The sequence below is a fragment of the Thamnophis elegans genome, chromosome Z (genome assembly GCF_009769535.1).
Source record: "Thamnophis elegans isolate rThaEle1 chromosome Z, rThaEle1.pri, whole genome shotgun sequence".
In the NCBI taxonomy this organism is placed as follows: Eukaryota; Metazoa; Chordata; class Lepidosauria; order Squamata; family Colubridae; genus Thamnophis; species Thamnophis elegans.
This window is the reverse complement of record NC_045558.1, coordinates 55,903,790-55,917,215: the sequence shown is the minus strand read 5'-3', so window position 1 is coordinate 55,917,215 and position 13,426 is coordinate 55,903,790. Positions and strand designations below refer to the sequence as shown.

Below are 13,426 nucleotides of genomic sequence, written 5' to 3'. Positions count from 1 at the left end.
ATATCTTTTTCAACTTTTGGTGGCATTGTCCCACCTAATATCAGGAGAGAAGTAGCAGCAAATAACAAGACAATTTATATTGTGTTTCATTTTATAGCCATGGTATTGAAACTAAATAATACAAAATTATATTGTCTGGTGATGGCTGTTCATCAAGCAAATTCATTGACTTAACTGTAGCATATGACACCGTTAAACATACAGCATTGCTATGCAAGTTAAATAATAAGCTTACCATAATCATTGGCAGCTTCCTCCAAAACTGGAGATTTTATGTGACACTGAATGGTAAGAAGAATAGATGGAGAATGCATATTATTGCAGAAGAATGGGCTGCCACAAGGAAGTATATTGTCTTCAACATTGTATAAGAGTATATATGAATAATCAACCATTTCCATACCACTCATATCTATTTATCTATGAGGGCAATACATCAGTGATCACACAAGTTTCAACGTTGGATGAGGTGCTGAGAAACATGGTAGCACTTGAAAAATTAGGATATTACATCATCAAGCTCCTAACCATTAAATACTCATTCCAAAAGTCGAGAAACTTCCTGGAAGGAATGCCTTTTCCCATAGACCATAAAAACCTATGTACCAAAGAACCATGCTGCTTTCACCCAAACAAATCAGATCGAGCCAATTCTTCTTGTGCTTTGATTTTTACATTTAATATATCTCAGGTTCAAAGAACTTTATGCCAAATGTCCCCCGCAAACCAGTATATTCTCAAGTCGAGCAACAATTCTATAACCATCGCATTTCCAGCCTCAATGGCAACTGATAACTTGGGAGCTACCCCACCACATCAGGATCTAATCAGCATTCTGGAGCCCAATTTCATTCTCACAGCCCCAAGGAATGACCTCAAGGAAGCCCTAGCAAATACTGTAACTCTATTCACAATGGAGGAGGCATCTTAAAGAGCTGAATAGTAATTTTCCCACAGAGAGAGATATTTTGCCATGACAATCAGAAAACGGCATTGGGAGAGGGGCATGTTTTCAAAACTGCACTGAATTCTGATGAATATTATTTAACTGTATACAATTTCAGGGAATGCAAGACTTAAGCTTTTATTAATCACAAGAAAACATCAAGATAAAAAAATCTGTTCTTTCTCTTTATTTTTTATTTTTAATTAGTAGAAGATTAATAAGATATGTGATTTGATTTTGTATATCTTAAAAACATTTTCACTGTTCTGGTAATCTTTGACCTTCCGTTCAAGATGTTCCTTATTGCTTTGATTTCTTCCTGGAAAAAAATGATGAGAAAGGAGAGGCAAATGCAAGAATGCTCAACATCATATTTATAAATATATATATTTGGGACATGTGGACAAACTAACTACACATTTGATCCCCAGCAACATATACAATGTTTCTTAAAAGTGCAATTTAAAGCTTTTAAAACTGCATTAAGACTTTTGGCACTCATTGTATTTGAAATATACTGCTTCTGATACTGAAGACAATTGTTAGCTATCAAGATTAATAGCCAATGCATGCATTTGGTGGCTGATTGATGATAAGATATGTAAAGTATATACTAATTCATGATTAATCCATAAGTGCACTGAATATATTTTCCAGAAAATATGAAGGGTATTAGTTTGATTTCTAGAGAATGGTTTCTGTAGAACATAATATAATAGGGTTGGAAGGAGCCTTGGAGATCTTTAAATTCAACCCATGGCAGGAGATCCTATACCAGGTGTGTTAAACTCGCAACAACACGGAGTCGACCGGAAGTTCTCCAGCTGTACAGAAGTGGGGGTGGGTGGGCTCTCAAGAGTCTCACATGAACCCTGTCTGAGAAAACATCTCTGAGATCTTTTTTAGACTGGAATCCCCCTGGAGGGGGGATGAAGAAGGGGCATCATCTTATCAGACCCAGGGGGAGGCAACATGTCCCTTGCAGTTGGAGATTTGACCTCTGAATCAGAGTAGGAGTGGCAGCATGGCAAGATGCTGCACAAGAAGCTGACTTCCAGCCAAGACAAATGAACAGGAGTGTGAGGAAGAGATGAAAGACCAGTAAGAAAATTCATCTAACCCACAGCCATAAATCAAACTTGGAAAAGGCAAAAAATCCTGAGAGCATAAATAATATTGATGGTCAGACTGGGATTTTTTCAAAAAGAAAGAAAAAAAGGAAAATAGCTCCCCCCCAAAAAACAATTTGTTTGAAACAATTCAGACAGAAAGGCAGAAAGCAGAGAAGTGACAAATGCATTCAAATACTAACTCTAAATTTGGCTTCTGACTTGAAAAGAGGATGTTTTTAAAGGAGTCTAGGAGCGTGAAGATTTATTTCATCCAAGTGTCTTTTAACAACATAAGTAATCCCAATTAATGAGAGATGGAATGCAACAAGGGAGAAAGATCAAGAAAAAAGCACTATCTCTTCACTGACAACTGATAACCTAATCTTGCCTGTGTGGGAAATTCAGTAAATCAGAACTTAGAAAAGCAGGAGGCGAAGAAGAAACATATCCGAGTTTTGGCTGTATGCAAGCTTGTTCTAATTAATATATTTTGAGCAGCTATGACCAATGAGAGGTGAGGAGTGGCAAGGAAAGGAAATAATGCCGTGTTTCCCCGAAAATAAGACAGGGTCTTATTTTCTTTTCACCCACAAAATATGGTTTGGGCCTTATTATCAGGCCTTATTGTTTTGGGGTTGCCAGGCGGCTGATCTCTTGCGAGCAGGCTCCCAAGGAGCCGGGCACAAGCTCAGGGCCTCAGCCTCAGCCATGAAGTTACCACACTCACAAGCAGCTGCCCAGCAAACCCCCTTTCCAGATGGGAACAGTGCCATTTATGACCTCGGGTATCGCCAAGCTGCATGAGCGCCTGTTTGCCACCGCCTGACTCTCATGTCTTGGCGCCTTCGAAATGCCAGTGAATGGTGCTCTGCATGGCTGGAGAAGGATTTGCATGAGCAGCTGTTCCACTCCATTCACGTGCCTCCCAGCCTCACAATGCCCTGGCCCAGCTCTCCCTGCAGAGCCAGGGCACCTCTGCTGCCACCACCGCCACCATCCCAGCATGGCTTTTTTGGCAGCTTCCAAACTGAGTCTTCTGGCAGTGGCCGCTCTGGGCGTATGCTCTGTGGTTGTATGCTCTGCTGACAGCCAGCTCATAAAGCATATGCCACGAATGGCCTCTGCCGGAAGACTCAGTTTGGAAGCTGCTGAAAAAGCCATACTGGGATGGTGGCAGCAGCGGTGGCAGCGGAGGTCCCCTGGCTCTGCAGGGAGATCTGAGCCAGGGCATCATGAGGCTGGGAGGCACGCAAGTGGGAACGGAATAGCCACTTGCGCAACCCCCTTCTCCAGCCATGCAGAGCGCCATTCACTGGCATTTTGAAGGCACCAAGAAGTGAGAGCTGGGCGGTAGCGAACAGGTGCTAACATGGCTTGGCGATACCCCTAGGTCAGTGACTGGTGCTGTGCCTGTCTGGAAAGGGAGTTTGCTGGGTGGCTGCTGTGCCCAGCTCTTTGGGAGCCCGCTCACAAGAGAGCAGCTGCCTGCCAACCCCCCTCTTCAGCTGGGCACAGTGCCACTCACCAATCTAGTGGTATCCCAAAGGCACCAAGCAATGCAATCACTTTTGTCCCCTCCCCAGTTCCTGCGACTTGGCACCTTCAAGATACTGCTATGTTGGTGAGTGGCGCTCTGCCTGGTTGGAGATGGGGGGGGGGTTGTGCAGAGGGCTTATTTGTGGGGCAGGACTTATATTTTTGCCCACCAGAAAAATATGGCATGGCCTAATTATCAGGACATGTCATATTTTCGGGGAAACACAGTAACAGAGTCAAGAACTGGGAAATACAAAGGTTTTTTTCCTTCCTTTTTTTCCTGCAAAAGATTAAGATAGCTCCAGCTTCTCTTCTGGTAGTTGAATTAACTAAATTTAAGGTGGACCAGAACCTTGAAATGAGACTTGTATAATTAACTGCAATTTTGGAACTAGGCATTAAGGAAGAACAAAAGACCAAGATGGCTCCCGTTGCTCTTCCCCACTCCAGCTGAAGTAGATAAATTTAAGGTGGATCAGAACTCTGAAATAAGAACTGCATAACTAACTGTAACTTTGGAACTGGACATTATGGAAAGCTGGGAATTTGAAGAACTACATGAAATTGTAAAATATATGCATAAATCCTTAAAATCAAGCCTAAATAGAATTCTGAACCCAGAGAATCAGGTATTTAAAGAAGAAGGCAAAGAAGAAGGAGGGCAAGATAATAGCAGTTAGACTGGGGTAGAATGAAGGGGTAATAATGAATAATGAAGGGGTAGAAACAGAGAGAAATAAAAAGCAGACAAAAAATTCCATTGGACTTGACAGTGGTATAGAGAAAATTGTAAAAGGGGGATGTGTCCCAACAAAAGGGAATTAAAAGAAGACAAAAGATGTTTTGGAGGTTGTCAGTGGCATAAGGAAAATTGAAGTAGGAGATTACGTCCCAATAAAGAGAAACATAAAAGATCTTTTGACTGTGGCTTGGGGAAAATTGAAGAGGATGGACGTGTCAAAACAAAGAAAAGGGAAAAGGTAGGAACTGAGAAATGGGACAAAAGACATACTAGGAAAAAAATCAGACAACTAGAAATTGTTATATGGGAAAATATAAAGCTAAGATAAGGGATTTATTCCTAAATATGACAATAAAATGGAGTTGCTAACTGGTTGATAATGGAAAGATAATTAAAAAGAGATTAAAATATATGGAATATGTACAAATATGAAACTGATATGGGGAGATTGTAAAGCAGAGGTTTGTTATTCACTTTTATATATGATAATTAAACTGAGTTGCTAATTGATTGAATATGACAATAGAGGGACAATTAAGCATTGGTTAAAATATATGAAACATGGACATACATAGAACTTTTAAGATGATGAACAAAGTGAGATGTGTACTGCTCATTATTCTCTATAGTAGATTAAGGGAATTGTAATGAACATTGAACCGTAAAGATTGCCATTTATAGATAATTAAGGGTAATCTAATCCAAGATATGGAAAAATGGAGAGGGAACATGAAATATACTTACAGTGGGAAACTATTGAGATTTAAAGACAGAATCACAAATTGGAGGCGTGTAAGGATGTATAATTATATAACTATAATGATGAGAATAGCTGGGAATTGTAACCAGGTCTACATCTCAGCCAAAATTAGGCAGTGGGGTTGGGTGGGTTTAAAAGTATAATAACTATATATGTATACTTTTTTGTTCTCTCTTTTTAAAAAGAAGGAGGAGGAAGATATATGTTAAAATTAAATATGTATATTGAAAAGGAATTATAAATACCACCAACATAAAATGGAGCTTGCGCAGAAGCTGAAATTCACCAAGTAAATGATATGAAGAGTGTGAAGTAGAGGAGAGAGGTAAGGGAAGAAGAGAGGGATAGGAGAGAGGCCAGGGGGAGAGGAGGAGAGAAAGGAGGAGTGGAAAGGGGAGAGAGGAGAAGGAGAGAGGAAGGGGAAGTAGAGAAGAGGGAAGAAAGGAGGTAGGGAGGGGGAGGAGAGAGGGAGAAAAAAGTGATGGATAAGGTACAAACATGGTGTATGGAGAGCAGAAGAGCTAATAATTATTTTTGGGAGTTGTTGGTAAGATGAATTGATGTAAACATTTAATAATACAATACGATGTTGGCTATGTAATAGTATACTTGTAATTATATGTTATGAAAATGAAAAAATAAACTTTATATACAAAAAAACTTGCGACAATATGTTGTCATCATGTGATGTATTGCAGCTCCCCCCTTTTGCTACACCGGAGGTGGGCGTGGCCGTGGCCAGTATGTGACACATCTGACCCACAGGCCGCAAGTTCGACACTCCTGTCCTATACCATAATGGACAAATGGCTGTCTTGAAAACCTCAATTGATGTAGCATTTACATCTTCCAGAGGCAAGCCATATCACTGATTAATTGTCCTCATTGACAGGAAATTTCTCCTTAGCAATTAATTGGATAATTGGTTTCTCCTATAATTTGATACTCTACAAAACATACACTGAATTGTTATTCCTTCATACCAGTTATTAGACTCATATAAGGAGACTCATGTAAGAGTAAAGTCCTTTCCGATGTACTCTGAAACCTACATTCAGCAGTGGGATAGTAAGTGCAAAAAGGCTAGTAGGCTTTTAATACTTAAGAATAGGACAAGATAAAATGTGGTGTTGGATTCCTCAAGTTGAAAACCTAACTTCTGAAGAAGAATAGCAATTTCAGGATTATAGTAAATTAGTGCTTTCCAAACCTGGATAAATGACCCAAAATTGAGTAAAAATATTTTTTTTAACAACACACAAACTTATTATCCAATCACAGAGAAATAAGGACTTTCTGATAAACACTAAAAAGGACTGTTTTACATGCCATTTTGGTAATGAAGAAAAATGCTTGGAAAGTACTACATTAAAGAGATTTGAAAATGTAGGAAACCTCTTGTTAAATTTGTTTCCAACATCTTATTAAAATCTCAGGTAGATAGATGGAAACATGATATTATCTTACCTCTTTCAACATTCTTTTGTTGGCAAAATAGGAGTAACCAGATTTTGGAACTTCTCCAATGGACAAGCCTTTGAGCATCCTGGCAAAGTGAGCATATGGGGTTCAACAGCAGTGTTGTTCCGATAATACATCTCAATGGTATGGCTTCTGAATATGTACCACCCCAAAGAGGAAGAAAGGCAAAACAATATATGGTTTACAGCACAAATTCCTATATTTTTTACACAATGAAAATAAATTGACATAAACAAGGATGTGGGGGCTAAACAGCAATATAGGATATATAAAATGAGAACCACAAGTTTCCATCTTCCAAATGGGTATATTCTTATAAATTGAATTCAGTGCACATTCTCAAACTTTAAGAACTATCTGCACAGTTATTAATCTATACTTGCGCAGTGCGCTATAAATTTTAGGAATGTGGTGTGAATGGTATGCCTGATTGATGACTGTACCCACTTTTTAACCTTATTATTGTTGTATTTTTTGTGTTTTAATTGACCTATGTGGGGAATGCATGGATGAGTGACTGTGTTTGTGTGAGAGGATTGAGAGTACAGCCTGGTGCCTCCTCCACTGAGTGCTATTGCAGAAGTGGTAGGGGGCCCAGGCCGACCTCCCGTCCCAGAATGAGTGACAAAAATTGCCTGCTGGATGGTGCGGAGGCTGTGGGAGGGAATATGGGGTCTACGGGTGCGGGGGTGGGCCGGAGCATTACGGTCACTATGGGGAGAGGCAGGTACGACGGGAACTTCAGGGCTAGCCATTACCGGGGAAGGAGGGTTCGCTACGTCACAGAGATCCCTCCTTCCGGCCCTGCTAGTTCCACTCCAGGGCCAGATGGCGAGAACTGTCAGGGCCCTGGTCTCAGGCTGTTGTTGCTAAATGCCAGGTCTGTGGTTCACAAAGCTCCCCTTGTCTGGGACCTAATTTTAGACGAGGGGGCAGACCTGGCATGTATTACTGAAACCTGGCTGGGCCCGGAGGGAGGAGTCCCCCTCACTGAAATGTGCCCAGAAGGATTTCAGGTGCTTCATCAGCCGCGACCCCAGTAAAGGGGTGGGGGAGTGGCTGTCATCGTCCAAAGGTCTTTAGTTCCTCGTAGGATCCCTGCTCCGGAGCTTGTCGGGTGTGAGTCCCTGTTGATGAAGTTGGACCTTGGTGGTCAAGTGGGTTTGTTGCTAACGTACCTACCTCCCAACAGTGTTGCAACAGCCCTCCCCTCGCTCCTCGAGTCAGTAGCCGAGTTGGCGATAGAGTTCCCCAGGCTTATGGTTCTGGAGGATTTCAACCTGCCTACACTTGGTGAATGCTCTGACAGGGCGCAGGAGTTCATGGCTTCCATGACAGCCATGGACTTGACCCAAGTAATTTGGGGTTTGACTCATTCAGTGGGTCACATGCTTGACCTCGTATTTCTTTCGGAGCAGTGGAGATGTGATCTAGAGTTGAAGGGCATTAAAACCTTGCCCTTGTCATGGTCTGATCACTTCCTACAGAGGCTTGACTTTCGGAAATCAATCCCCCACTGTAGGGAGGGGGAACCGATTAGGTGGTTCCGGCCCAGCGCCTGATGGACCCTATGGGATTTCAGAAGGCGCTTGGAGAAATACCTGACACTATCGTCCACAATCTGGTGGAGTCCTTAGTCGTTGCCTGGAATAAAGCAGCGGCGGGGGCTCTAAACCGGATTGCGCCTTTGCGACCTCTCCGAGGCAGCGGATCCAGGAGGGCCCCTTGGTTTACCGAGGAACTCCGGGAGATGAAGCGCCAAAAGAAACGCCTAGAGCGCCGCTGGAGGGCCAGTAAATCTGAGTCAGACCGAGCGCTGATGAGAGCCTTTATCAGAGTCTATCTCGTGGCAATACGGGCGGCGAAATGCTCGCATTTTGCTGCCCTTATTGCATCCGCTGAATCGCGCCCAGCTGCCTTGTTTAGAATAACCCGCTCCCTCTTGAAAGGGAGGGATGCGGATGACACTTTACAAAGTAGAGCTGAGGAATTTGTTCAGTATTTAATGGATAAAGTCGCTCGGATTTGGACAGATCTGGACTCCAATTGCACGGTACCAGCCGAGGTACCGGGGGAAGGTCTTGAGCATACTTTATGGATTCAGTTTCAACTTGCTTCTCCTGAGGAAGTGGACAAGGCCATGGGAGCGGTGAGTGCCTCCACTTGTATACTGGACCCGTGCCCCTCCTGGCTGGTCTCGACCAGCAGAGAGGTGACACGTGGCTGGATCCAGAAGATAGTTAACACCTCTCTCCGGGAGGGAATCTTCCTGCCCCTCCTAAAGGATGCGGTGATGAGACCCCTCCTGAAGAAACCATCTCTGGACCCAGCCATTTTGAGCATCTATCATCCAGTCTCCAACCTGCCCTTTGTTGGGAAGGTTGTTGAGAAAGTGGTGGCCTCTCAACTTTGACGGTCCTTGGATGAAATCGATTATCTAGATTCCTATCAGTCGGGTTTCAGGCCTGGTTACAGCACGGAAACTCCTTTGGTCACGCTGATCGATGATCTCTGGCGAGCCAGGGATAGGGGTCACCACTCTATCGTTGTGCTCCTTGACCTCTCAGCGGCCTTCGATACCATTGGCCATGGTATCCTTCTGCGACGGTTGCGAGAGGTGGGAGTGGGAGGCACCATTCTTCGGTGATTCTCCTCCTACCTCTCGGGCAGGTCGCAGTCGGTGTTGGTCGGAGGGCAGAGGTCGACCCCAAGGCCCCTCAACTATGGGGTGCTGCAGGGCTCGGTCCTGTCCCCCCTCCTATTTAACATCTACATGAAGCCACTGGGTGAGATCATACGCCGGCATGGAATTAAGTACCACCAATACGCGGACGATACGCAGTTGTATCTGTCCGCCCCGTGCCAACTCAGCGAAGCAGTAGAAGTGATGTGCCAGTGCCTGGAGGCTGTTAGGGTCTGGATGGGAGCAAACAAGTTGGCACTCAATCCAGACAAGACCGAGTGGCTTCTGATGTTCCCTCACAAAGATTGGCCAACTATTCCATCTCTCAGGCTGGGGGATGAAATTATATGCCCCTCAGAGAGGGTCCACAATTTGGGAGTCCTCCTGGATCCCCAGATGACTTTAGAAGACCATTTGTCGGCTGTGACCAGGGGGACCTTTGCCCAGGTTTGCCTGGTGCACCAATTGCGACCCTACCTGGATCGGGAGGCCCTTCAGACAGTCACTCACACCCTTGTGACCTCAAGACTGGACTACTGTAACACGCTCTACATGGGGCTGCCCTTGAAGAGTGTTCGAAGACTTCAGTTAGTCCAGAATGCAGCCGCACGAGCGATTGTGGGTGCACCCAGGTACACTCACATCACACCTATCTTCCGCGAGCTGCACTGGCTACCCATTAGTCTCCGGACCCGCTTCAAGGTGCTGGTCATTACCTATAAAGCTCTACATGGCATCAGACCTGGGTACCTGAGAGACCGCCTCCTGCCAATTATCTCCCATAGACCGATTAGATCTCACAGGTTAGGTCTCCTCCGGATTCCATCTGCCAGCCAATGCTGGCTGGCGACTCCCCGGGGTAGAGCCTTCTCTCTTGCAGCTCCAGCCCTCTGGAATGACCTTCCCGTGGAGATCCGGACCCTTACTACCCTCCCGGCCTTCCGCAAAGCCACCAAGTCCTGGCTGCTCCAGCAGGCCGGGGGGCTTGTGAAACATCCAGCCCCACGGAAATTGTTAATGTTGTGTCTTTTTTAAAGTGTTGTCTTTGTCTATTTATCCCCCTTCCCTTGTCTGTTGTGAGCCGCCCGGAGTCCTTCGGGAGTGGGTGGCATACAAGACAAATAAAATGAAAAATGAAATGAAATTTTCAATGTGGATATATTTACAGTATGCAAAATCTTACTCAGTAAATCATAGTTATTTATCATATCTGTGAATTAATACTTGCCCATTGTCTTCTTCATATAACTCAAAAATATGGGTGGCAGCATAAGGAGGTAATAACTTGTTGTAAACACCAAGTGCTATTTGCAGAGCAATGATTGTCATATCATGCTAAAATAGAAAGAAAAATGTCAAAATAGTAAAGCATTACACTGTGAACGTATGGTGCAGTTAATATCTCAAACTTCTTAACCATAAAAAGGTAAACGTAGAAAAGTTAGCTATTTCAGTCACCTATGACTTTCAATGGATACCCCATTATTCTTCAGTCTCATTTCTGTGACACTATTGTTTCAGGTTTAAACAGAACAAATATTGAATAAGCCCCAACATTAAACAAAATATTTTTTTCTAAATTATCTTTCCAAATCAGTGCATTCACTTGTGTAATGTGGCCATATCCATCTAGGGCAGTGGTGGGATTCAAATTTTTTTACTACCGGTTCCGTGGGCATGGTTTGGTGAGCATGGCTTGGTGGCCGTGGCAGGGGAAGAATACTGTAAAATCTCCATTCCCACCCCACTCCAGGGGAAGGTTACTGCAGAATCCCTATTCCCTCCCAATCAGCTGGGACTCAGGAGGTAGAGAATAGATGAGGGCAGGGCCAGTCAGAGGTGGTATTTACTGGTTCTTTGAACTACTCAAGCTTTCCACTACTGGTTCTCCAAAACTGATAAGAACCCGCTGAATACCACCTCTGATATAGGGGCCCTCAGCTTTCCCATAACTGTTTAGTTAGGCCAAAGGTAGTCAATCTTTACCAGATTTTCTGATAGTCAATCCCTTTCATCCTTAGCATATTTTAATAAAAGTAAATCCCACATAGTTCAGTAGATCTGACTCTTAAGTAAGATAGTCCATGACTTACAACTGTTTAGTGATCATTCAAAGTTACAACAGCACTGAAAGATGTGACTTATGATCATTTTTCACAGTTACGACCTTTGCAGCAGCCCCATGATCATGTAATCAAAATTCAGATGCCTGGCAGCTGGTTCATATTTATGACTGTTGCTATGTGCCAAGGTCATGTGATCACCTTTTGTGGCCTTTTCACAAGCAAAGTTAATGGGGAAGCCAGATTAACTTAACAACTGTGTTATCAACTTAACAACTGCAGTGATTCACTTAACAACTGTGGCAAGAAAGCTTGTAAAATGGAGCAAAATCAAGAGTGAAATGCTACCAGTTCGGGCCAATTCATCTGAACCGGTAGTAAAAAAAATCCTGAAAAACAGTTAAAAAAAGTTCCAACAATCAGCTATGCCTCATGATCATCAGAACTTTTTTTAGCATTTTTTTTACTACCGGTAAACTGGTAGTTAAAAAATGCTTTAAAAAGTCCAACGATCCTCTGTGCGGCAATCAGCTGTGCCATGCCACCATTGGAACTTTTAAAAACACTTTCTAAAGCATTTTTTACTTCTGGTTCAAACCAGTAGTTAAAAAATGCTAAACAAAGTAAAAATAAAAGTGTGGACAATCAGCTGTGTGACAATCAGCTATGCCATACAATTGTTGAAACTTAAAAAAAATCTTTTTAAAGTATTTTTTTACTACTGATTCAAACTTGTAGTTAAAAATACTAAAAATGCTGTTTCTTGTTGCTTTATTTTTTGACTTCTGGATTAAAACCTTCCTTTTTATTTTAACAATTCTTCCTACTACCTGTTATTAAACCATACTAAAAGAAATCTAAATAACTTTGTTCCCTATAGAACAGGGGTAGTCAACCTTTTTATACCTACCGCCCACTTTTGTATCTCCGTGACCCGACCAATGCGCGCATGACAAAAGCGTGCCTGCAAAACCACAGTGCTAAAACCGCAATGTCATTAACCTGCTGACAACAGCGTGCCGACAGAAACGCGATTTAAGTTAAGGTAAGGGTTAGGATCAGGGTCAGGGTCACGTTTAGGGTTAGGTTTAGGTTTAGGTTTAGGTTTAGGTTTAGGTTTAGGGTTAGGGTTAGGATTAGGATTAGGGTTAGGGTTAGGGTTACAACACGCTTTTGTCGGCGCGTTGTTGTCAGCGTGCTTCAGCGCTCATTCGGCGGCGTGGTTTAGGACTCGTGGTTTTATCACAGCGGTTTCGTTGGGCGCGCTTCTGTCAGTTGCCTTTTTGTTGGTGAACCTTGTATCTCTGTTAGTAGTAAAATTTTCTAATCGCTCAGCAGTTCCACAGTAATGGTGATTTATAAAGTAGGGAAGTAACTTTACTTTATAAAATTTATAAAGCAGAGTTACAGCAAACCCCTACTGCCTACTATGAAAACTGGAACACCCACCAGTGGGTGGTAGGGACCAGTTTGACTACCACTGCTATAGAAGCTGAAAATTAACTGCCACTCAGAGGTCAGAGGCTGGGGTTTTTGAAACCACATAGCTCTCTTCTTACCTTATTTGACTTCACTAACTTTGTAGCTGAAGGGTTTGCACCTTCTTTACAGAAACTGATAAAGAACCAAGGGCACGAATTGCTTTCACAGGCGCCTCTGAGAATTATTTTGGCAGGGAAAGAAAGAAAGAAAGGGGAGGGAACAGAACCCTTCCCCTTTGAAGAGCATAAAATAACTTGAGTTCAAGTCAATTTAAAATAAAAAATAAGAGAGGCCTGGAAGGCTAGAGTGGCAGTCGCTATTAGTTTTTTTCCTTTTCCTTTTTCTCTTCTTTTTGAAAACATGGATCAATACTTAGATGAGGAAACCTTAAAATTCCAAAATATCTTGGCTGGAATTCAAAATCTATTGGAAGGATATGGGAGAATTGAGAAGAAATTGGAATGACTAGTCTTCCTCACAGCAAAAGATGATGGGGTTGGAGTCCCCAAAATTAAAGGGTAGAATGAATATATAGAAGATAAAGATAAGACAATAGATTATTAATGGAACAAATGTGAGTGAAAGTGGAAAGAAGGGAATATGGAAAAGGGAATTTGATG

General features: G+C 42.8%; 1 protein-coding gene across 1 annotated transcript in view; it reads right to left on the bottom strand.

Annotated features, from left to right (window-relative positions):
- Positions 1-6,568: 6,568 nt before the first annotated feature.
- The window catches only part of LOC116521163 (prostatic acid phosphatase-like), a 39,458-nt gene continuing 32,600 nt past the window's right edge, over positions 6,569-13,426 (bottom strand). Inside the window, exons 9-10 of the mRNA XM_032235860.1 lie at positions 10,490-10,596; positions 6,569-6,710 (exon numbers count right to left, since the gene is read on the bottom strand). Of these exons, the coding sequence (XP_032091751.1) occupies positions 6,569-6,710; positions 10,490-10,596 (249 nt within the window). The remainder of the gene's footprint in view (positions 6,711-10,489; positions 10,597-13,426) is intronic.